Genomic DNA, 26150 nt, shown 5'->3' on the forward strand with positions numbered 1-26150 from the left:
TGTGGAGAACTGGCTAAAAGAAATTAAAATGGAAAGAAATAAAAAGCAGTTGTGCAAGTGTTGAAAGGATCTGGTACAGTTACTGTTTCATTTGGTGGTATTCAGATTATAGTTACTTTTATAAAATCAAAGGAATACATGGCAGAATTTGATCACAAAATGTCAGCTTCAAACTGCACAGACGCTGATGGAAATTTATTCAAAAATCTTACAATAAATGTGAATGAATCACCCACAAAGAAACATGTGACACTAATGTAAAAACAAGCTTTAGTAATATATATGGACTGTAGTATTATTATTATTACTACTACTACCACTATGGCAATTACTACTACTACTATTACTACTACTACAACTATGACTACTACTAGGACTACTACTACTACTACTACTGCTACTACTATTACAATCACAGTGTGAGCTACAGAAAAAGGATCATAATAAATCATTTACATTATATCAAAACTCATTATACAAAATGGATTCAAACTAAACCTGCATAGAAAAAGACTGTTTATATAAATGGGCATAGCTAACCTGTTAGCCGCCGCGTTCCAAACAGGAAGTGATCATGGGCGCACTTCCAGCTCTTGCTCCAATTCACTTTGTTTTGAAAAACCATCACCTCTCACAGTAACTGCTACTGTCAGACTCGTCATTTTGGTCTTAAATGTTTGTATAATGTTTTTATTTCACTATTGTGTCTGTAAATCAAGATATGAACATTAATAACAGACAAATCACGTGCCTTCTTCCCCCGAGGTCGCTCTCGCTAACATTGTAAAAGCAAAAAGTTGAATCTGTCAACCGGAAAAAAAAGTTATAGGAGTGATGATGCTTCATTTCTAAACCAAGCCGCTTCTTCAGTTCTGATCAGATTACTGCTGGACACTGCCTTCTGACCAGTAATCTGACCAAACCTTCAATAGCCTCACTCCGGATTGGCTCTTTCGTTGCTATGATACTCACAGTCGGAATTCCAGATATGGAACTCTGCTCCAAATTTGCCGCTATTAATGCTAGCCTCGATGAGCTTCATTTGACTGTAGCAGAACGTTGAGACTGACTTTAACGCACTTCACTAAAGATATAGAGCTAGAGATATATGAAGTTACAGTTTTATTTTAAAGCTCCGCTGCTTAACTTTTTTCATTTTGGATGTGTTTTTAAAGAAACATATTCAAAAATGCGTCCTTGCTGTGAGCAGACTCTAGAGGAGGTGCCATTTCCATGGAAATGTTGGCTTGGTTGGCATGTTGTTTTGGTTATAATATTTCACACTATACTGTATCTACTGACATGAAGAATGTTCCAAAGTGTAGCTTTAGTTTCTGTTTCCATGGCGTTAAAGTCTACTTTACCAATAAATGTTAAAACAGAAGAGGCTTTTTGACAGCCTTGAAATGCCCTTTTAAGACTTGACTCTTGATTTTTTGCGTCAGATGGCGTGTCCTTGTGTGCCTTATCATCAGTCAGACAATTAAACACATCAGTCTTCAGGGAGACAAGCGTGTGACATCACTAGGGCAGGTTACAGGTCAAATCTGTGGAGAAGAGAGCCGGAATACAAACGAAACACAAGATTGAATAAATGGAGACAAGCCGGTGGTAAGCCCCTCACCAGAAACATTACACAGTGCAGCTTTAAAATAACTCAGAGAAGCATCCATAAAACCATTGACAGGAGGTAGAATATTGGTCAAAAACAAATGGACAAATGGCAGATGGAGCTGATGGAGAGGCACGGCATCTGCTCAAAGAGTCAGCGCCAAACTGACAAACACATGACCACAGCTCTCGTCATAGTTTTAGACAACGAGTGCATTAAAGTTTCAATATGTAACTTTTGAGGTAGGAGGTCCACCATCTGTGAGGGTAAAAAATGTAAGGTTGACTATGTGGTGGTTGTAACAGTGTCACAGATTTCAGAGCGTGCTGTCACAAACGGAGGATTTGATTTGTAACAATAGCCTCTGCTTCACAGTAATGACTCATTTTTATTATAATCTGCTGTGACACGTTTTACCTTGAGTCCATCTCATTTGGATTTCACACTTTCTGTTGCACAATGTTACGATGGATGTGTCTGACGAGATGCTCAGATGGAGATGGTTAAAGGTTAAAGGTAAAATAAGGTTTTTCTTTTTAAAATTTCATAAACCTGGACACAAGGCAAACATTCAAATCAGATAATAGTCTATATTTACTGATAACAATGAGGTCATGTTGTTTATGTTATAATTTATTCTTTTAGTTTGAGATGATTTTCCAATCGCAAAGCAGAACGAACCTTACTGGATTGACAGTTTCAGTGCTAAAATCTACTTTGTTTAAATCTAAAATGCCTCTCTCTGATCTGATTGATCACAACCTAACCCCCAGCACCTGAAGCCAATCAGGACTCAGTGCTAGTGCAGCCTCTGCAGCTCAGGGAGTGAATCTGGAGGTTCTGAACATGAGATCTGTGCTGCCAGCAGGTCATTTTAACACTGTATTTCATTGTACAGCACTTGTATTAACTATCTGCGTTCACTGTAAATAAAAATATTTGGTCATCTGCAACTAAAACTAGCATCAATTATTCACTGTTTTTATTGTTGTAAATATTTATGTGGTTGCCTGGAAGCACATGACTGCAGTCCCAAACTAGAGCAAACTTAAAGCTTACTTAAACACGCCTAGTGAATCACAGTACGATTGAGGAAATGCAGCCACCAGATTTACGTCTGTGCTGCTGTTGGGACGTTATCGCTGTTATTTCTTTAAGTGTTGCCACGATTGTTTTATTTTCTATAAACTTGAATCCAAAAACACTCCATACTGTATCTACACTACAATGTTTTTGTATTATTGTTTTCACTAGTGCTCTTCATGTTATCATAACTGCATTGCACCCCAATGAATGGAGAAAAAGGATCCTATCTCTGTCATCATTTTAAGGCTGAAAATGAGACACGCCTGTATGTGTCTCTATTTGCAGGTCAATCCTCTGGACACAGGTCTGTCCATATACTGAGAATGAGACAACCATGTTTATGTCTTGTTGTGGAATTTCTGTTGTGCTTCCAATTTAAAGTATTATCCTCTCTTTCTTTCTTTTTTTTTTTTTTTTTAAATAATTATATACGAGGCAGCCCTCTTAAAACAAGACAACTCACCACAACATGTGAAGTAGATCTGTTTCAAGATCCCTCAGCCCTTGTACTCAAAGGCCGAGATGAGGCAGCAAGGGGGGCCCTGGATCACAGTCGAATTAAAAGAACTGGACAAAAAGCGTAGTTTGTGACGCGTAAACTGTTGTGGAACTTCTATAGTAAAAACCTTAAAAACATAAAATAAAGAACAGAGAAGTTGTCTTGAATCAAAGAGTCTGGTTTATTGAATCAACTGTGCGTAATCGTCAAAGAGCTGTTGTCCCTAATAGTGTCGTCTCGCCCTTTGCTTAAAAATGAACAATGAACATACATACAAACACGCAACCAACTGAGCGACTGTCACTTATTCTGTGAGCTCAGCAGAGATCGGGCTGTGACACGGAGGTAAGACCACATGTCCCACATTTGGAAGCTACAGAACTACTCATTAAAAAAACTTAAAAAAAACCCCCAAAACATCTACTCCAGATTGAAAACAGGTGCAGACTTATTTGGAGCATGCGTCACCTGCAGTATTCTCCTCTGAGCAGGTGCTGAAATACACTCTACAAAAGTCTGCTGCCTGAAGCGTTTTGGTGAAGATTACATTGGGAGAGTGGTACTTTGAGGAAATGCAGCATCAGTGGATTTTCTGGGACTATGACCTAGTTTCAGGTTTCTGTAGCGACCGAGCGCTCCATCTGACGGGAGTGGCTATAATTTCACTGTTTTGCGTCATGAGAATCGTTGGGGTCGAGTATGAAACATGTGTCCTTTGTGTTTTTTGTCCTTTGTCCCTTGTGTCTTATGTAGAGCACGTCTGACCTGTTTAACAACACACATACTCTATATTTGAACTCGATATTGCAGGGTTTTTTTTTTTTATTAATGATGTGATTTGAGCAAAAAGCAGCAGTATGAAAAGTATTATGTAACATCTGACTTGAAATCATAATTAATAAAGTGGATTGTATAAGTTTTTTCGGAGGCCATCTGCTTGTTTTTGTGGATATGTTTCTTTGCTTGGAATGTTCCACAATATGATTAAACGTATCAAACACCATAGAAACAGGTCAATCACAAGGCCATGTGACAGGTCAGATCAGTAGAAAGGCTACCACGTTATAAATCTGACAATTAATGACCGGCGTGCATTACTAGCAGGACTTACAGCTGCCAAAAAATGGTAATATGTTGTATTCAGTCCAGCCTCTGACTGTGAAAGGACAGCTTTTATCCTACCGAGAAATAATTCAGCTGAAGCTTTCTGCTGCTCGAATGCACGGAGTAAAAGCCAAAAAACATCTCCTGCTGGTCCAACCTACTGACCAAATGCAATTTCTGCTGATGTCATTTGATGGAGGAAATTTGTAATTACTGTTTAGAGGAAATTCAAACCTGAACGGGTTTGTTTTTATTATTTTAATTTTTATAATTTCTATTATTTATTTATTTACTTATACTATAAAGAGCTGATTTAGCTGGAACTACAACAAGTGATTTGATTTGTGCTGTTAAACAAGTCCCACTTAAACTACATTACAGTCACGTTCAGGGCCGGCCCTAAGCTGAATTTGTCTCTGGGGTCCCCAGCAGTGGATGCCTTCTCTTCACATTCGACATTATGACTCTGCAATTATCACTTTGACCAAATGTATTTGTATTTATATGATTAACATCAGACTGAAGACATCCAGAATGTCACAACTGTCATAGTCACAAGAACAGTACACAAACATATCAGTTTTTTTCCAAGATTTTTTACATTCTAGACATTTTTTCTTAGTTTCTGGTGGATTTTAATGTGTTCTAGTCGGCGACAGTGGGCTACATTTACATTATGTCGGGTCCTTGCACCGGTGTAAACACATAGCTGCCCTCACCTCTGCCTGACTCAAAAACAAATGTAGCAGCAGCAGATATTGTGCTACTATAGATGTAAAACAAATGTAATAGTTTTAGAGGGATATTTAGGCTGCTGCAAACACACAAGTCCTGTGTCCAATAAAACTTGATATATTACATTATTTTCAGTATGGGCTCTTGGGGGCCCTCTGGTGGCCCCTAAGCAGCTGCTTAGTCTGCTTACAAGTTAGCTAGCATTAGCATTACCTAACAGTTTTTCAGTCAGTCACTCTCAGTTTTTTGTGTAAAATCAAACTCCTGAACAGGACCATGAGCTCAGACTGATCACTGAAAATTGGTTCTTTAAATTCACTTTGTATTTTTTCTTGAGTTTTCAAATGATCTTAAAACTTTTTTTCAGCGTTAGCTAATGTATGCATTGTGTCACCATGGTAACTGCTCAACATTCTGCCATACACACACATGTACTATAAGTATCAACAGACATTTTGCATTGAATTGTGAGCAGGTGGTCACAATGGTAAAACCTGGTAGAATTACAGTGGCACACAGGGCACACGGCGCTCTCCTCTGCACAGCACACCTGCCCCTCTCAAGCTGCTCTCACTGTAATAACACACCCTTTATGCAACAAACAGGTGCTAACTCTTCACCGCCGCCTGATGCTAGCACAAACGGCGTAGATTAACTTTCAAACACGAAGCCCAAGGAAAAATATGAGAGTAGAAACGATCCAAAAACATCTGTAGTCTGAGCGCCAAAGCTTCTGGCTACTCTCCGGCTGCTGCATTTTAAAAGCACCATTATTCATGCAGCGCGTAGTTTGTCTGGTTTAAGCTTAATAGACTTAGACTTGACAAACACTCTCTTTAAAATGCAGTTAAAACTAGAGCCTCTAGAACAATGCAATGAATGAAAACCCTGTCAGCTGATGCCATCTAAACAGTGTAAACTCTTCAATTTGTGTCTGCGTACAATATCTTTATTTTTATTTGCATGTAAAATCTTAAAATCATGTGTTTTCTTGGTTTCTTGTAGTAATAGGAAAGGTGTTTTAAAAAATGAATTAGATGGTGAGTAGAGAGTCCCTTCCTCAAGTGGAGGAGGTGAAGTATCTCGGGGTTCAGAGTGAAGGGAGGATGGAGCGGGAGAGTCAGTCTACGTTCCTACTGTCACTTATGGTCCTGGATCAATCCTGGATTATTCCTGGATTAGTCATAGTTTAGTCCTGGTTTAATCCTGTTTAAACCTGGGGAGGTGTTCATGTCCCACTGGGAAGAGGCCTCGGGGAAGACCCAGGACACGCTGAGGGACTATTTGTCTTGGCCTGCCTGGGAATGCCTTGGAGTCCCAATGGAAGAGCTGGAGGAAGTGTCTAGAATGAGGGAAATCTGAGAGTAAATGCTTGGACTGCTGCCTCTACGACCCAGCCCCGGATAAGAGGAAGAAAATGGATGGATAGGTAACAGTAATAACAGTAACAGTAGTAGTAGTAGTAACTGTAACATGCACTGTCTGTATTTGCATGGCTAAATTGTGCTTATTTTGTCATTTTGTAATAAACTAAACTAAGGTCTAAATGCCATTAAGCTGTTCCTGGTGTTGCTAATGCTGCAGTTACATGATGAGACGTTGCTTTTGGACTGGGGCTTTGGTTTAGTCGTGTCTATTTTCTTCCATCTTGGTGAATTTAATGAGGTACATTTTAAAACAAATCAAAAAAACACAGGCTGTTTGTCAAATGTTTATAGATTTCATTCTGAGAAACACAATTGATTTGCAAACATGTTTTATTGAGGTTTAGACCAAAACAAAAATGCTGTTCACAAGATAAAGATGCTACGAACAAACAAGGACCAACACAAGAGTGAATCGTGTTCCAGTGTTAATCAGTTACATTTAGGACAGTTACTCACATTTTACACATAAACTCAAGAGAATAAGCCAAAAAAAATATGTAAAAAGGAAGGACATAAACCAGAGCCAAGTTCTGATAAAAAGTGTACGCTTCAAAAGTGTTTTTCCCAGACCATTGACTGTTTATATAAATGGACAGAGCTAACCTGCTAGCCACCGTGTACCGAATAGGAAGTGATCATGGGTGCGCTCCTGGCTCCATCGACTGGCTCTAATTCACTTTCTATTGAAAAATGGTCATCCCTCTCTGTGTAACATTATTAATAAAGGTGCACTGTGCAACTTTCTAGTGGGAGTTGCTACCTGGTTGTCTCCGAGGGCGTGCTGTTGCTTCACCTGGAATGAAGCTGATCTTATATTACACAGACTAGGTATTTCACCATGTGTAGTATGGAAAACAACCACTAAGGAGGAGACACTGGGGAAGTTTAAATTAGGCTAACAACAACAACAACTTCAGTGTGAACCAACTACCTATTCAGCTTTTTCCGGACGTTGCCGTGGACGCTGCTATGGTCATATGAACACAGAACGTTTTTACAGAAATTGACCTACTTTATATCAAATTTTAGCAACAAAACTTTTTCCAAATTCTCCATTGAAAGGAATTGGCTCTTCTGATTAATTCCCACTTAATCAGAAGAGCCATCACAAAAAAAGTGAACTCTGGAGCATTTAAGGCAAAAGGGGGCGGGGCCAAAAACAGCGAATAGTAAACATGAAAGTTTAGTGAAAAATATTTTGTAAAACACGTCCTTTTTTATGTTTTGAAGGGGATTGAAACTGCACAGGGCTCTCCCATGTGTTTGGATGTCATGAGGCAGACTTATCTGTTGAGAAAAGAGAAAGATGGAGATGACAGGTTTGTATCAGATCAGGGATGAGAGCCGCTCCCTTGGCCCCCGTGGCGCCCTTGTACCTGCACACTCTGATGCAGCCCGGGTCAATGCACGTGTCATCTCTGCTTTACTCATCTGACCCACAGAACAGTCAGGAAAAATCTATGTCAAGACCAAATCCCTTGTCACAGTCTTGTATTAGATATTTTTGGTTGGAGGAGCTATGGAGGCGGGGCTAAGTTCTTCAATGGGGGGGCTAAGTTCTCCAGTTTTGACTCGCTGTTTTAAACAAGCTTAAATGTAGTTAGCGCCTGTAGTGATTTATAAAAGAGCATAGATTTTTTTTTTTTTTTTTTGTAGTCTCATTTTGAACACTCTGTAGTTTTGAACATTTTTAGTCGAGACTGGATGTGCTATGAAAGTGGGACACAAATCTTTGAGGGCGCTATTGTAGATTCCATTGGACATTCTTTGGGAGACTAGGGCCCCTTCAAGCCCCCGTCTTGGCACCGCTCCTGGATTTCTCATGTTTCTATGGTTTGAAACTTTCAGCAAATATATGCAAAATATAAACATGACCAGTCAAAAGTTCTGCAGCGAGGTTGGTTGGGGGTTTGAAGCTCACCCAAGTGCAAGACACTCTAACTACTGTATATATTGTAAAAACAATTTACAGAACCATTATTGTAGAAAACAGTGATTAGCCAAGTGGGTTAAACATTTGCCCAAAAAGGTTGGTGGTATGAATCTCTCCCAGGTGCGATGGTGTCACTGAGCAAGACACTTACACCAACAAAATGGCCCATTCTTGTAAACATGTATATTGTGAAAATCTCCTTGTTTTACACCATTGTTTTAGGACATAGTGAATAGTGATGGTGAAATGCTTACCCATGCAGGGATGTTGGTGGTTCAAGTCCACGTGTAATTGTGCCTTTATGCAAGACACTTAAACAAAACCACCCACTATACTAACACTACACATTGTTTGATATTACTCCATGAGATAATGAGTAGCAAAGTTGGTTAAATATTTGCTCAAGGAGGTTGTTGGTTTAAATCTCCCCCAGTCCAGTTAAAGTTTGTGTCTGGTTTGTTTGAAAACTAAAAAAATAAATAAATAAAAATGCTTGAACATGATTTATTTAAACTTTACGTCCCATGATTTTGCTTAGATCTCACATACTTTTCTTTTCATTTAACAACTTTACAAACATTGCATATAAACACTCACATTTTGGACAGTTTATTCAAAATCAAAACAGCGACAAAATACAAACCACAGACGATCATTAAGACAGAAACATTAAGGGGAGACACTGCAGGCAAAACTTTTTAAAATGTTTGGACATTTGGTCAGTTTGGTCTCTTAGCAACAAGCTTTCATGTGGAACCAACAAAATGTTCCATTCTGCATCGAAACATAATATTTAATCAACCTGCCTCCATAGACTTTTATGGGACAGTGTAACGTCAAAGGCTGTTTTCTCAAAATGCATTTCCCCCATAGAGACGTAAGGATCAGAGCTTAAAGCAGCACCTGCACACACCAAACTTCACAATCTTGGACTTAACAAGATTTTGATGAAGTGTCCAGAAGGATTTTTTGATGTGCAATTCCAGGTCTGATTTATTAGTCCAACAAATGGGACGAAATTTGAAATTTTAGGCTAATTTTCAGTCAGGTCCTAGTAGTTTACTCAAATACTAAATAAAATCCAAAATCCCCTTCATGTGTTTTTAGTATCTGATAGGTCAACAAAATTAAGCAAAACATTTAAGCCTGGCTCTTTTCATGTTTATGTTTTGAATGTCCCGAAAATTGTCAATTTTGTCCATTAACTCTACGTTCTAAACCCTAACCCAACCCTCTAACACCCTGACCCTAATCTTACCCTAACCCTCAAACACCCGAACCCAACCCTAACTCTAATCTAACCGTACCGTAAACCCTAACCCTCTAATACCCTAACCTAAGCCTAACACTAACCCATCTCTACCCTACCCCAACCCTACCCAACTCTAACCTGACCCTAACCTAAACCCTGACTTATTTTTATGAAAACATGACCTGCTGAAAACCTTATAACACATGAGTTTCTTACATTGGTGTGAGTGAACTGCAGAGGTTTCAGTTTCATGTATTTCTTTTCTTATTCACCTGCTGTGTCTCGCCTTAAAAACATTTGCCAAAAGGGAACATGGCTTATGAGCTTTTAAGTAGCGACGCCTCTCCATCTATTTATTTTATTTCATTTATTTATACAAAGTCGGAAAAGTCTTTTGGATTCCTTTCAGGTTTGAGTTTCACACTGACGCCGTTCGGTCCTGGAGCGGCTCGGAGAGATTTCCGGATTAAGCGTTCGACCTTTTGTTTATCTGCTCCTCAGTGTTTCTTTGAATGGCAGGACTTTCCATTGACTCCTGTTGGTTCTCGTCCCATTTGAAGCTGATTTCCGTCACAAATCGACATAAAGACACTGAAAAAATGACCAAAACACCTACACGATGATCCAAAACTACGGACGGGTGAAGTCAGGCCTTGGTTCAAAATTTCAATACATTTAAGTAAAGTTAAAGCTGCACTGCATAACTTTTCTGATGAAGGATATGCCATATGTTCTCTCTATTGCTTAGCCTTTAATGTTCCACAGTATGGCATTAAACTTAGATATAGTTCATGTGCAGGGCTGTCAGCAGAAATTTGGGGGCCAGGGGCAGGAATGCTCATGTGGGCCCCCCCTAACTCCACCCCCGACGACCCCCTGTGGATATATAATCATTATTTCAACGATTTATTGTGTATTCTCACTCTCCTCTCCACAGATATGACTCGTAACATAGCCAAGTGGTGCCACCTGCTTGTCTCCAGAAGAGATAAGTACTGTGGAACATTTTGGACGAAGCAAAACAATCATCTCCATGGATACAATAAGTCCTCTACCTGAAAAGTTACCCAATGCTTTGCTGTGTGTTTTGGTTTTGCTCAAGACGATTATCCAATCAGAAAGCAGAACAAGCTTGTCACTTTATGGTGCCAGATACAAAAACTTCAACTAATTTGAAATAAAACAGAAACGAATCAGTATCAGTATCAAATGGCATCCGATTCTTGTATAAACTTTGACAAATATTTGCCAATTATTTTTGATGTGAAAGTGATGACTAGTAGTGAAATTTCAACCACAAACTCAGTTCGTAACCATAGACCGTATAAATAAATGGACATAATTAACCTGCTAGCCGCCGCGTTCCAAATCGGAAATGGGCACACTTCCTGTTCCATCGACTCTGGCTCCAATTCACTTTCTATTGAAAAACTGTGTCCCCTCTCTCTGTTACTGCTTCTGTCAGACTTGTCATTTTGGTCTTAAATGTTCGTATTAACCCGCTCTACATGATCCTGGGGTTTTTATTTCACTAGTTTGTCAGTGATTCAAGATATGCTAGCCTCGATGAGCTTCATTTGACTGGAGCCAAACACGGTGGGTGACGTCACACTCACTCAGTCCACTTCTTTACACAGTCTATGGTCGTAACTTATTTTGTGTAGAGCAACAACTTTTCTATGTGCGTTTTACAGTGTACCAACTCAGTTCCAATTAAAATGGCCGCCCCAGCTGAGCCCGAGCGGCGGCGCAGGTAGGGTGCAGGTGTCTTTGGGAGTCTGAAGTTGTTTAAATCAGTCTCTCGGGTCCAGTGTGGAGTTTCAGATTTCCTCTATGGAGTCGGCCGCCACCAGACCTCGCTTTTTCCCACTGCTCAGCTTCAGAAACACTTCACCGTCTTCTCTTTTCCCCACACAGATCTGAAGAAGGAGCAGTCAGAAAGGCTCTGTTTAATAATGCAGGGAGTTAGGACCCCACAAACAGAACCACCAGAACAGCCCCCTACCTCCAGACAGTGGTTGAAGAAGAGCTCAATTTCATTACTTAAAGGGCCCATATGACGCCGTTTTCTGATCTGTTCTAATGTTGTTTCCTCGTCACAAACAGACCTGGAGTTGTGTTTTGTTTCATTCAAACATGTTTAACACACAAACCCTACACATTTAAGATGAGTTCTTCTCTTAAACTGAAAACACTCTGTTCCACCTTGTGATGTCATCATGTGGTAATACAGGAAGTGCTCCACTGTGTTTTTAAACTCCACACACCTTCACTAGAATCAGTTGGATAATTTCAGCCCTGGAATTGCCAAAATCTCTACTAAACTAAAGGTAAAAGGAGCTGTTAACATGAAAACTACCACATTATGACATCACAAGGTGGAACAGAGCATTTTGAGCTTTGGAGATGTTACAGACTAATAATAAAGTGTTACTCAAACATGTGTGAATGAAACAAAACACAACTCCAGGTCTGTTTTTGAGGAGGGAACAGCTTTAAAACGTAGATTAAAGCTCACAAGAGTCCATTTTGTGTAATATAGGACTTTAAGTAAAAGTACAGATACAGAAGCAAAAAGTTACTCAAGTAAAAGTAAAAGTACCACATGAAAAAAAATCCACTTAAGTAAAAGTATTAAAGTACCTGTTTAAAAATGTATGATATGGTTCAAAATGACACATTTTGTTCAACAGAAACAATACAAATCAGTTTCTTTATTTTCTTATGAATTTTGTGTGTCTATTTTTGTTTTGCTCAAAGCTGAAGCTTGAACTCAAAACACATTAGTCAGGATGTTTCCACGAGCATGGTAAAAATTACACCTCAAATCATATGAAAAGTGCTTTTTACTTTTCAGTCCTGTTCATAAATGTAGTAAACGAGAAAGTACAGATACTGCTCTCAAATGTAGTGAAGTAAAAGGAAAAAGTAGACACTGGAAAATGTACTTAAGTACAGATACGTAAATATGTACTTGCACAACTATCACTGCTTCTACGTTGTGTTTCAGATAAAATCACAATTTAACAGTTCAACTTTTAACACAATGAGTCATGATTCTAGACTCAAATCTTGTGGCTGTATTTCAATCTGAAAATTAAACAAATGTAATACTGCCACTTTGCCAATGGTTTCTTCCACTTTTGCCAATGTAATCACTTAGAAACTTGGATCATGATGAAGAGTCATGGTCCAGCCCAAAATATCACTGGATCTGAGATGATCGTGCAGACGCTCGGCTTTGGCCCGTAGCACATCACCGACAACGACAACAGTTCCTTTATAATCCAAATATTTATATGTGTAGTACTCCTGATACTACACCTGTGTACTCTTATACTGATACTAATACTATAACGTCAGTTCATTTTACTTCCAGCTGCTGCTAGTAGCCACAGTACATTTGAGAGCAGTATCTGTACTTTTCCACTACATTTTTAAACTGGACTGAAAAATAAAAAGTACGTTTATTATTGTGTGAGACCTGCTGAAAAGGCTGAGGGTTTATTTTAACATTTTCAGAATGTGAACAAAACAAAAATATACAAATAAAAAAACAAAACAAACAAAGTATTTCTCACAGATTTTGAGTCTTATAAAGCTTCAAATGTGGTGATTTTGATAAACATTTGAGCTGGATTTTGTTCAACAGAAACAACTGAATCAATCATTGTTTTTTCAGTTTTTATTAGTATATTTTTGTTTTTATACTTTAATACTCCATTACATCCCACCACAGCCTTATACAGGTTTGGTCGTACTTGGACAGCTTAATATGGGACTGGAGTATTTAAAGTTACAAAGTCAAATCATTTTTTTTTTTTTTTTCTGTAATGTGTAAGTCTCCAAAACAAAACACTTTCAGCTGAGTCGTGCTTCCGACTCCAGAATCTGAGAGGTGTTTTTAAGGAGGATCAGGGAGGCAGCAGTACAACACCGGTATCAGATATCAGCTCCGATACTGAGATAAACAGCTGGATCAGATATCGGCTTCCAAAATACTAGTTCAGCTGATATCCTGTCTGGACGTAAAGATTGATGTAATAAGACGATTTACTGGCCCAGAAAGTCTCATAAGTTGTTCTGTTGGTGCTCAAGAGATAAATATTTTTGTTTTAATGAAATAAATGCTGTTTTCAGTCTCTGGTATCGGTTGGTATCGGTTGAAACTTAAAGCTATAATATTTAGCCTCCCACAGTATTCACTATATCGAATATCAAATAAATGAAATATATTTTGGGGCTAAATATTTATCGTGTGCGCATATTTTTTAAAGGTTTTAGCTATTTTGTTTTTGTTATTCGGTAATATTTGAGCCGTAGAGGATTGAACAAGCAACAATCGGTTCATTCTGCTGTTTTAAAGTTTCAGATCAGGTCTTTTTAACGATGCTGTATGTTAAAAAATGGTTTACTAGACTTCTCCTGCGGTGTTGTTATTGTGTCTGTGGCTTTAAGTAGTTTCAGTATTGTCGTTTATCAGTATCGGACCTGAAAAGAGTGCATCCCTAGCTCTGGCAATCAAGATGTTCCTGAATGTCCCCGGTTGCCCTTGGTTACCTGGGATTCGCGTACAGCCATGTGTCCTCTCTCACGGCTTCCCTGCGAGCTCTGGATCACCCTCCACACTCGCTCTCCTGGACGCACACGCTGGACGAAGTTAGCGGGAAAGAAGCCGACGCGGTCTCCAGTTTTACCCTGAAAAAACAAAACAAAACACGAGACGAGGATTTGATTAAACAAAACAAGTTTAACACCGAATATGAGTCAAACATGTGGAACTTTTAGCCTTAAATCCAATTCTCCAAACTGTTCTGTTGAGATCTTTAACCATGTTCTAGTCGTTTCTTCTCATTGAGTCTCTGAAGTTTTATTTGGAGTGATTCATGTTTGAGTAATCTTTAATCGACTATTTTCAAGGCGCCATTTTGTCGATCTGCCCCTGTTGAACCTCCGCCGGGACACGCCCACTGTGACACGCCCACTGTGACACGCCCACTGTGACATACGCACTTCCTCCTCCAGTTTTATTTTCTTAATCTGTGATACTCGTAGAATTCGGCAGTGTTGCGTACTCATTTTGGTACAAATGTGCTGCTCTAGTGTGCTCTGCAGCTGTCCATAGGGGGCGCCGACAGCATGCGCCGCTTTGTTGTAATGACGTTCACATCAGCTCCCATTGGACACCGCAGTTTTCTAATAATCGATCATGTGTGACTGAGGACAGATGCGGCTGTTTCCAAAGTAAGTGGTGTCTTGCTCAACGAAACAACAAGAGCAGTAGGACATTCGGAAATAGGACTTAAACTGGCAACTTTTGGGTCAGTGGGCACTTCTCTCTAACTACTAAGTCACCTCAGTGTACTTCTAGATTGGTAATTTGGTGTTTGATACTTTACAAACTGGCACAACACATGAGCTGAACTGAAGAAAGGGATGTGTTTTGATTGCAAACGAGAGAGAAAACAGAAATACTAGACAGAAACGTGAAGAGGATTTTTCAGTGCTACACAGACACGGTTTAATGAAGGCAGAGAAGACAGCTGGGTTTACCATTAGAGCCGACCGGGCCCTATACGACTCACACATGAGTAAATGAGCCAGATGGATGTGGATGCTCCATGTGTTTTATAACCACAGGCAGATTACATGTCCCATAGATCGATTCTTATTTGATTCTTTGCTTCTCTTTAATCACATTACGTCTATGTTGTAAGTGCTGTTCCGATGGCGTTTAATGTACATGGGACTAGCTGCCATTCAAAAGTCATTCTGTGTCGCCAGCATCGCTTAAAACCACAGTCTGGAACTTTTTAGACCAAAATAGACTCAAATTAATGCTTTTGGGGTTTTTTTTGGTTGTGTTTCATGCGTTGGAAAACATGTGTCATTACCATAGACTGTTTACATAAAAGGACATAGCTAACCTGCGCGCCGCCGTGTTCCAAACAGGAAGTGATCATGAGCGCGATTACAGCTACATTGACTCTGGCATTGACTGTGTCCCCTCTCTCTGTAACTGCTGCTGTAAGACTCGTCATTTTGGTCTTAAATGTTCGTATTAACCTGCCCTACATGATCCTGGGGTTTTTATTTCACGATTGTGTCTGTAAATCAAGATATGAACATTAATAACAGACAAATCAGGCGCCTTCTACCTGTGTATCTAAAAGTCCAATTCTGTAGTAGATATTATCAAATTTATGTAGATTTTAAAGATGGAACGTGGTGGTGACGTACTTATTTAGAATGGCTTTTAACACGTAGTTGCCCTGTGACACCTCTTTATTTTAATGGTGTAATGTGCTTTGCTGTTCTATTTGTGTGATGTTTATTGTTTTGTTTTTTAATTATCTTGTTTTTAATGTTGTACAGCACTTTGGTCAGCTTTGGTTGTTGGAAGGTCCTATAGAAATAAAGTTTGAGTTTTGAGTTTGATGGTTGTAAGCACGAAGGTGAGGACTGGCAGCCTCACTCCTGTCAGTCTGCCCCAGGGCAGCTGTGGCTAAAGCAGGAGCTTACCACCACCGACTGTGGAGTGAATGAATAATGAAATTGTAAATCGACTCTGAGCTTCTGGAAAAGCACTATACAAGACTAATTACTATAAAACAATCCCACATATATCTGAAACGCCTAATGAAATTATACAAATATAATTATAAAAGACCTCTCCATTCGTCTGTCGGCTGAGCACACGCTGCTCTAAATAAATATTCCAGCCGAGGCGCTGCCCTTCAGTTGGCTCTCATTCACTGGGCACATTCCCAACACTTAACAGTGGCAGATGCCCATTTATTTCCATTGAGAGCGAGAGCAGCTCACGACCGTCTCAGAGGGGCTCTTTGAGGTTGTTCACTTACATTATGTTAAAGTCTTTTGGTCATTATCTGAACAAAATGATCTATTTATGTCCAGGTCGTTCTGCGTGATGAAGAGGAGCAGGTGTGATGCAGCTCGTGGCTAAAGACCAGGATTTACATATGAACACATCAGCTCCACACAGCCCCTGAACGATCTGCAGAGAATCAGGTCCAGGGAGAATTTTGACAGGTTTTGAGCATGTGTTTTGTCCACAGGCTGCATAAAGACGTGGACTAAGTGTGTGTGACGTCGCCCACAGCGTTCAGCTCGAGTCAAATGAAGCTCATCGGGGCTAGAGCAGCTATAGGGGACAATTTGGAGCAGAGTTCCACATTTGTAATTCCGACTGCGAGTATCACAGCAACCAAAGAGCCAATCCAGAGTGAGGCTGTCGAAGGTAACACATGGCTGATTTAGCAGGGAACAGGCACTTAGCAACAATGTCAATCAAACCTGTTGCCAATGGGGAAAAAAGGCTGATTTGTCTGATTATTAATGTTCATATCTTGATTTACAGACAAAATAGTGACATAAAAACCCCAGGATCATGTAGAGAGGATTAATATGAAGATTTAAGACCAAAATGATGAGTCTGACAGCAGCAGTTATAGAGAGAGGAGACACAGTTTTTCAGTAAAAAGTGAATTGGAGCCAGAGTCAATGAAGCTGGAAGTGCGCCCATGATCACTTCGATGGCTAGCAGGTTAGCTATGTCCATTTATATATACAGTCTATGCTTATGTTTAAATTTGAATCTAAAACACATTGATCAGAGCACGAGCACTCCTACTGTCAATGACTGCAATTGTTTCAGATGCCCTACCTCTGACTGCCCAGTAATGCCTGGACCCTCTGCCCCTCCAGTGACCTAATCATGCAACCTGATCACCCCCTTTCCATCGGGTTGTTATGTTTGTTTTGACTCGTGCCCTTTGGTTTTGGCTTTTGCCCAAACCAGAGCGCTGCCATGTCATTGGTCCAAACCTCAAGTGGATTTGGGCTGAACATCTGGGTTCTGGTAAGTTTGTGAACTCACATAAAAATGTGTTTGCTGTGAGAGAGCCATTGAGCAGCTGTAAAGGGATTTCAGGCTAATCTAATTGTAAATGTGGTGTGATTGGACGGGCACATGACACAGATTGGCAGTCGTGCTTGGGCCTGGGACTATACTGAAATTTAGTGTCGTGATTATCATGGCCAAAAAAGTTGCGATAAATAATTATATCATGATAAGTATTAAAGTTGCTGACAGTTTAAAATGTTATTGATATAAATGATTATACTTTTTATCTTATGAATAAGGTTCATGCTTAGAGAACTGTGATAGTGTTGTACTTTGTCATCAGTGAAAACATCTACAATAGTGGAGAATATTCTGGAGGAGCAGGGCCGTCAACTGAAATTTGAGGGCCCGGGGCAAGAAGTCTCACATGGGCCTCCCGCTAATGCTAATTAATAGGAAGAGGCTCCAACTCTGAGCCCCTAAACCCCGGGACAACGGACACTTTTTTATACATCTATTTGAGAATAACCTCAGACATCTTCCCTGTTCCACAAACGCACAAAACCCTGTGTGAGGTTAGCTAATGATCAGTAGCTAATGATCAGAAGCTAACGATCAGTCGCTAACGATCAGTAACTAACGATCACGAGGTAGACCTATGTGAGCGTCCAAAACAAAGTAATGTGTAAATCCAGTGATAGATCTGCTTTACTTTACCTACCTTCCACCATTCTTCGTTTGAGTCATCTGTCACCTGCACTCGGTCTCCAGGACTGAAACAGAGAGCAGAGATGCATTGTGGGATATGTGACAGCGGGAGGAGTGGGCCAGCCATCCACAGAACTACGGAAAAGACTTTCTTTCTTTCCTTATTTGTCAGGGACCGTGTACAAATTCATTAATCTTACAAAATAAAAGATTTAGCTACTGCTGTTTTCCATGTGCAGACCCTGAGCAGGTGAGCACACATTAAAACACACATTTCATTACAATTATATCATAAGACAGTTAACAGCAATAACAGCAGCAGAAAAATACAATAAAATGTGTTTATTCAGTCCAAACCAATATATAAAAATCATTATGTGCAGGTTTTTATAGTGGAACAGAACAGTACAAATTAACCAGACTGATGTGGACACATTTGATTACAGTGGTCCCTTGTTTATCGCGGGGCTTACGTTCTAAAAATAACCCGCGAAGTATCTTTTTACAATTATTTTATATGTTTTGCAGCTGTAAAACCCCTCACCACACACTTTATACACTTTTCTCAGACAGACATTAACATTTTCTTTTCAAACCGTCTTTGTCAGTGCAGAATGTTTCATCGACATTGTGGGTTTTGTCAAGGAAAAAACTTGCAAACATACAGCACTTCAGAGTCACACTGCGATCCAACGTTTATGTACATTTGTCTGAACACATTCTGTACTGTACAGGAGACACGGCACAGAGGAGACTGATGGACAATGGTCTACAGTCCCTCAGCCAATCAGGACGCAGAACACACGCAAAAAAAATCCACGACACAGCGAGGCCACGAAAGGTGAACCACGATATAGTGAAGGACAATTGTATTTAAAATGTACTTTTTCACATTTCTAGTACAATTATACAAATCTACAGACAATTTGAGACTTTTTAGAGCTGATTCTGTGTCTGATGGTTTGAAAAGAAAAAGATTGGATTAGATTTAAATACAATACAGTAGGACACACGGTAGGTCATGTGCGGTAGTGAGGCGTTGACCTGCGCTGTGGTAAAAGTGAACTCTTTGAATGGCTCTATGGAGTAAGAGGAGGAGGTGATGAAGAAAAGTCATGACATCCTTTTATGAAAACACAAACCTACAATCGCCCGCTAGACCTGCGCTGTTAGCTAACCTGCATGCTAATGACGGCACATTTAAAACGCTGTCCCAGATACAACTGTGTCCCACTTGTTTCTGTACATCGAGCCCAGAGGGAGAGCGCACTTCTGAAACGGTTATTCCTCATTTTAACTTTGTGGACTGTTACGCAACCATGACAACTTTTTCAACTTTACTTATTTGTACTTACCAGATGCCCTTCCCGGTGTAAAACCTCTCAAACCAGTTCATGTTAATGCAGCAATATCAAGTACAATGCAACAGTGGCTCAGTTGGTAGAGCGTTTGTGCACTGACCTCAAGGTTGTCGTTGCGATTCTAGCTCCCACAAACGAATGCTGTCACCGTGTCCTTGGGCAAGACACTTAACCCACCTCGCCCCCTAGTGTCTGTGACAATGCTAAATCAGGACTAAACCAGCAATATACAAAAACTAATTGTGCTACACTAATATTAACCTTTTGGCTTGTATTAATTGCCACAGCTAATCACCATTTAGACCAGATGTAACCTTCTCAAACCCGATCAAATTATATCAGCGATGGCCATATGGTAAAGAGTCACATTTTTATACAGCACTTTTCCACATTTAAGGCTCAAAGCCCTTTACATCAAGGACCTACTCACACATTCACACTCACATTCATACACCAGTGCACACAGACACTGGGGTAAGGGGGGTTAAGTGTTTTGCTCAAGGACACAACAACAGCATTCATCTGTGGGAGCTGGAATCGCACCGCCAACCTGTGGGTCAGTGGCTCTGATCGCTCAACCAATGATGAGCGGGATTTGAATTGTGGCTAAAAACAGCAGTGAGGCCTGTAAAAAGACCTCATCTCTAAATATGCAAAGTAAACAAAGTCTGTATTAGCCCTGTTGTCGTGTTATCATTATTGATGTGTTAGCGCTGCTGTTGTGTTAGCACTGTTGTTGTGTTAGCAGAGTTGTTGTGTTAGCGCAGTTGTCGAATTAACACTACTGCCATGTTAGCAGTATTTTGGGGTTAGTGCTATTGTGGTGTTAGCACTGCTGCCATGTTAGAGCTGAGGCCGTGTTAGCGCTGTTGTCATGTTAGAGCTACAGTTGTGTTAGCACTGTTGTCATGTTAGCGATATCCTCTTGTCTGCACTGTTGTGGTGTTAACACTGTTGTTGTGTTAGCGCTGTTATCAAGTTAACCCTACTGCTATGTTAGCACTATTGTGTTAGCTCTATTGTCATCTAAACATGATTGTGGTGTTAGCACTGTTGTTGTGTTAGAGCTGAGGCTATGTTAGCAATATTGTCACTTTAGCGCTACAGTCGTGTTAGTGCTGTTGTTCATTTAGCACTATTGTCGTGTTAGCATTGTCGAGTTAACACTACTGCAGTGTTGGCACTATTGTCATCTAAGCCCTATTGTGGTGTTAGCACTGTTGTCGTATTAGCGCTATTGTCATCTTAGGGAGATTGTGGTGTTAGCACTATTGTCGCGAGAGAGATGTGGCCGTGTTGTCTTGCCAGGTCTGTTGTCTTGTTAGCACTGTTATGGTGTTACGCAGATACTGAGTGGAGACGTAGGTTAAGTGTTTTGCCCAAGAACGCAACAACAGCATTAATTTGTGGGAGCTGGAATTGCAACGCCAACCTATGGGTCAATGGAACTGAAATGCTCTACCAACTGAGTTTAAACCAGCTGTAATTGTCCATTGCTTTCCTCTTTTATGAACCATCTAATTATCCCATTGAGTCTCTGCCAAAACTCTGCTAATCCTCTCAGTAAATTCTATTATAATTTCCCACAAACCCATTTTCCACTAATCATTTCATTTTTCATATTTTCGGTTTGATTAAAAATAGATTTAAACCAAAGCAGATCAAATGAGCGAGCTGTAACGAGACATTTAAATGAAGTACGAACAAAATCTCATTCCTCAGGGGGCAAGACACTGTTTTGTGAAGAAGTGATGGAGAGGCTGAGGAGGCCAATTGTTCTGCTGCTGAGGTGGGAGCCTGTTTTACTGGTGTATAATTACAACGTTTTACAGAATCAGTAGATGGATTTTTTTTTTTTCAATTTTGTTACTGTACAAGAGCAAACAAAGTCTGTGTTAGCGCTGTTGTTGTGTTATCGCTATTGTCGTGTTAGCGCTATTGTCGTGTCAGTGCTGTTGTCATGTTAGTGCTACAGACGTGTTAGCGCTATTGTCGCATTAGCGCTGTTCTCGTGTTAGTGCTACTGTTGTGTTGGCACTGTTGTCATGTTAGCACTGTGGTCGTGTTAGAATTGTTGTCATGTTAGTGCTGTTGTCTTGTTAGCATTGTTCTCGCGTTAGCGCTGTGGTTGTGTTAGTGGTGTTGTCAGGCTGCACTCTTTATAATTATTTTACTAAGTTCAGGCTAAATGAAGGTAAAATACTTTTACTTTTTATTCTTTAAGTACATTTTTAAACAGAAATTTTAGGCAGTAGATTTTTTCATTTAATACTTTTATTTGAGTTGTTTTTTTGTTTTTTTTGCTCTGGTACCTGTACTTTTACTTAAGTAACAAAACTGAGTACTTCTTCCAGCACTGCCTGAGAGCTGATTGGACGAGAGGCTATATGAGCAGACGGTAACAGACATCTTTCCAAAACAAATGTACCGTTTTCTTTTCGTTCCCTTCGTTCCTGTTTATAATTCCCCTCGCACACGTTTGCAGAGGCCCGCTGAGATGGGCTGAATCACCGTCCCTGTGCGTGGCATCGCATACAAACACATCAACTTAATGACAACTCTCCAATCACTGAACTCACCATAAACTTTCATTTTCAACTAATATTTAGAGCTTCAGTAAACTGATATGATCCAGTTTAATCAATGAACTTTCTGTCTTGCCAAAGAAGTAATTAAAACCCATAAAAGAGAATGATTTCAGTATTGATTCTGTAATAATATTACTGAAATTAATCTGAACGTGTTCAAGGTCACAGTACACACGTCCTAATGACTAAACTCTGCTTTTCGTTTTGTTTGTTTAATCAGTGTTTTTGATGAAAAATATTTCCCAAAACCTGAATAAGACTTTGTTAAAAAGCTAGGGCAGTGTGACCGCTGTGGGCTTGGACTGGCCGCTGTTCATTCTTGTTTCTCCAGGATTTTCTAATGTCGTCTCGTCTTCACAGACAGACCTAGAGTTTTGTTTTGTTTCATTCACACATGTTTAACACACAAACCCTGCATATTTAGACTGAGTTCTTTGGCTCCAGTCAAAGCTCATCGAGGCTAAAACAGTTATAGCGGCCAATTTGGTGCCCAGTTCCATATTTGAAATTCCAACCGGGAGTATCATAGCAACCAAAGAGCTATGGTACGCCGCTGTTGAAGGTAACGCCCCTTCCCGTCCGCACCGCTGGTTTATCAGGGAGCGAGCGCTTAGCAACGCTGTCAATCAAACCTGTTGCTAACATTAGTGGATGTGACCTCAGGGAGAGAAGCCGCTTAATTTGTTTGTTATTAATGTTCATATCTTGATTTACAGACACGAAAGTGAAATAAAAACACCAGGATCATGTAGAGCGGGTTAATACGAACATTTAAGACCAAAATGACAAGCAGCAGTTACAGAGACAAGAGCCAGAGTCGAAGCACACCCATGATCACTTCCTATTTGTAACACGGCGGCTAGCAGGTTAGCTATGTCCATTTAAATATACAGTCTACGGTCAAAAACTGCCATAGCTGCCGGATTTGACCTTTTGCGCATGTTTTGGGTTCACGGGAGGAGGAAACCCACCCAGACACAGAAAGAACATGCATAACCAAAGGCCCCATGCTACGCTAGTCACCATAGCAACATGTTTCGACAACAAACGTATGCGATTTAACAGGCTGGTGGAATAAATAGCTGGAACGTGTCAGATTGCTGTCACCTTCTACACGCTGGTTCATTATTTACAGGTCTTTCATCATTCTGGAGGCTGTGGATCATCTTCAGGTGTCGTCGGAGTTAGCGGCGTGCGGCGGTTTGGCTAGTGTGACAGCCCAGACTGAGGTGCATTAGTAAACATATTGTGACTTGGTTGAGACTGTGGGCAGATGGCAGAGAACAGATGCCGCCGCTACCTGACAGACGTAACCCACAAAACCTCTCTCCCTCTCTATATTTCAGAGCAAACAAACACACGGAGCCTCGTCTGCAGCCGGCGCCATGTGGAAAATGTATGGAACGTAGCGAAATCCATTCAGAAAACACATAAATACATTTTTATATAGCTCTTTTCCACCTTCAAGGCTAAACCACTTTACATTAAGGAAACACACATATTCATACACCAGTGTACACAGACACTGGGGGCGAGGTGGGTTAAGTGTCTTGCCCAAGGACACAACAACAGTTTTCCTTTGTGGGAGCTGGAATCGCAGCACGAACCTGTGGTCAGAGGATATGACCACACAACCAATGGTAAAAAACCCCCCCAAATATACACAGAAAAATTACCGTATTTTCCAGACTATATGTCGCTCTGGAGTATAAGTCGCACCAGCCAAAAAATGCATAATAATGAAGAAAAAACATATAATATAAGTCTCACTGGACTATAAGTTGCATTTTTTGGGGGAATTTATTTTACAAAATCCAAGAACAGACATTTTATCTTTAAAGGCAAGGGGGTATTTTTTATTAAAGACCCCTCTTTCATACCCTGTAGAAGTAAAATCTCTTCTTTAAAGAGCCCATATTACACCATCCTCTGATCTTGTTGTTGTTTTCTTGTCACAAACAGAGCTGGAGTTGTTCACGAGAATCATTTGGATCATTTCAGACCCGGATTTGCCAATTTCTACTGAACAAAAGGTAAAAGGAGCTGTTAACTAGGAACTACCACTTCATGACATCATAAGGTGGAACAGAGCATTTTGAGGTTTGGAGATGTAGACAGACTAATAATAAAGTGTTAAACATGTGTGAATAAAACAAAACACAACTCCAGGTCTGTTTTTGAGGAGGGAACAGCATTAGAACATGGATTAAAGCTACAAGAGTCATTTTTTGTGTCATGTGGGACCTTTAAACATCTATAAACACAGTGATTTTTATTCATTATAAACGAGGCTGTGTTCTTTTGTTCACTGATGTACACTGTTTATATGCAGTACAAGTATTTACGGTGCTTTCTGTAGAGTCAGGCTGTTTCTAAGCTTCTCCTGAGCCGGACTTTGCCTCGAACAGCAAAATTTGTAATGCATAAGGTCAGTGCGGCGCGAGGAATCTGCCAATGCCGCTCCCATATTGGACGGATACGGTGAGCTCATCTTGTATTTGGGGTATACAGTATTTGAAAATAGTCTGTGTCTGTGTGAGTGAATGCAGAGATGGAGTTTCATTGTTACACAGCGCAGAAGGTGATATGTTTGTGTCATGGCATCCGAGTTTGTATTATGGACGACTTTAGGTACCACAAATATCATGAATCTATAGAGTGCTAACGCTAATACCACCACACACCACCATGACACCACCACACCATCACAACATCACACCATCACACCATCAGCACCATCACACTACCACAACATCACACTACCACACCACCACACCATCACACCATCACACCACCACACACCACCATCAAACCACCACACCATCACAACACCACACCATCACACCACCACACACCACCATCACACCATCACAACATCACACCATCAACAACACCACACCATCACAACACCACACCATCACACCACCACACCATCACACCACCATCACACCATCAACACCACCACACCATCACACCATCAACACCACCACACCATCACACTACCACACACCACCATCACACCACCACACCATCACAACATCACACCATCACAACACCACACCATCACAACACCACACCATCACAACATCACACCACCACACACCACCATCACACCACCACAACACCACACCATCACAACACCACACCATCACAACATCACACCATCACAACATCACACCATCACAACATCACACCACCACACCATCACACCATCACACACCACCATCACACCACCACACCATCACAACACCACACCATCACAACATCACACCACCACACCATCACAACACCACACCATCACAACACCACACCATCACAACATCACACCATCACACCACCACACCATCACACCACCATCACACCATCAACACCACCACACCATCACACCATCAACACCACCACACCATCACACTACCACACACCACCATCACACCACCACACCATCACAACATCACACCATCACAACACCACACCATCACAACACCACACCATCACAACATCACACCACCACACACCACCATCACACCACCACAACACCACACCATCACAACACCACACCATCACAACATCACACCATCACACCATCACAACATCACACCATCACACCATCACAACATCACACCACCACACCATCACACCATCACACCATCACACACCACCATCACACCACCACACCATCACAACACCACACCATCACAACATCACACCACCACACCATCACAACACCACACCATCACAACACCACACCATCACAACATCACACCATCACACCATCACACTACCACACCACCACACTACCACACCACCACACCATCACACCATCACACTACCACACCATCACACTATCACACCATCACACCATCACACCACCACACCATCACACTACCACACCATCACACTATCACACCATCACACCACCACACCATCACACTACCACACCATCACAACACCACACCATCACCCTACCACACCACCACA

At 40.7% G+C, this 26150-nt stretch overlaps 1 protein-coding gene across 2 annotated transcripts in view; it reads right to left on the reverse strand.

Moving 5' to 3' along the window:
* Positions 1-11091: 11091 nt before the first annotated feature.
* LOC117374966 (SH3 and cysteine-rich domain-containing protein 2-like) overlaps positions 11092-26150 on the reverse strand; it is a 71618-nt gene continuing 56559 nt past the window's right edge. For both annotated transcript variants that reach the window (XM_033971203.2, XM_055223637.1), the window contains exons 10-12: positions 18237-18288; positions 14209-14346; positions 11092-11567 (exon numbers count right to left, since the gene is read on the reverse strand). In XM_033971203.2, coding sequence (XP_033827094.1) covers positions 11469-11567; positions 14209-14346; positions 18237-18288 — 289 coding nt within the window. In that variant the 3' untranslated portion in view covers positions 11092-11468. The remainder of the gene's footprint in view (positions 11568-14208; positions 14347-18236; positions 18289-26150) is intronic.

Source organism: Periophthalmus magnuspinnatus, chromosome 8 (genome assembly GCF_009829125.3).
Source record: "Periophthalmus magnuspinnatus isolate fPerMag1 chromosome 8, fPerMag1.2.pri, whole genome shotgun sequence".
Classification (NCBI taxonomy): domain Eukaryota; kingdom Metazoa; phylum Chordata; class Actinopteri; order Gobiiformes; family Gobiidae; genus Periophthalmus; species Periophthalmus magnuspinnatus.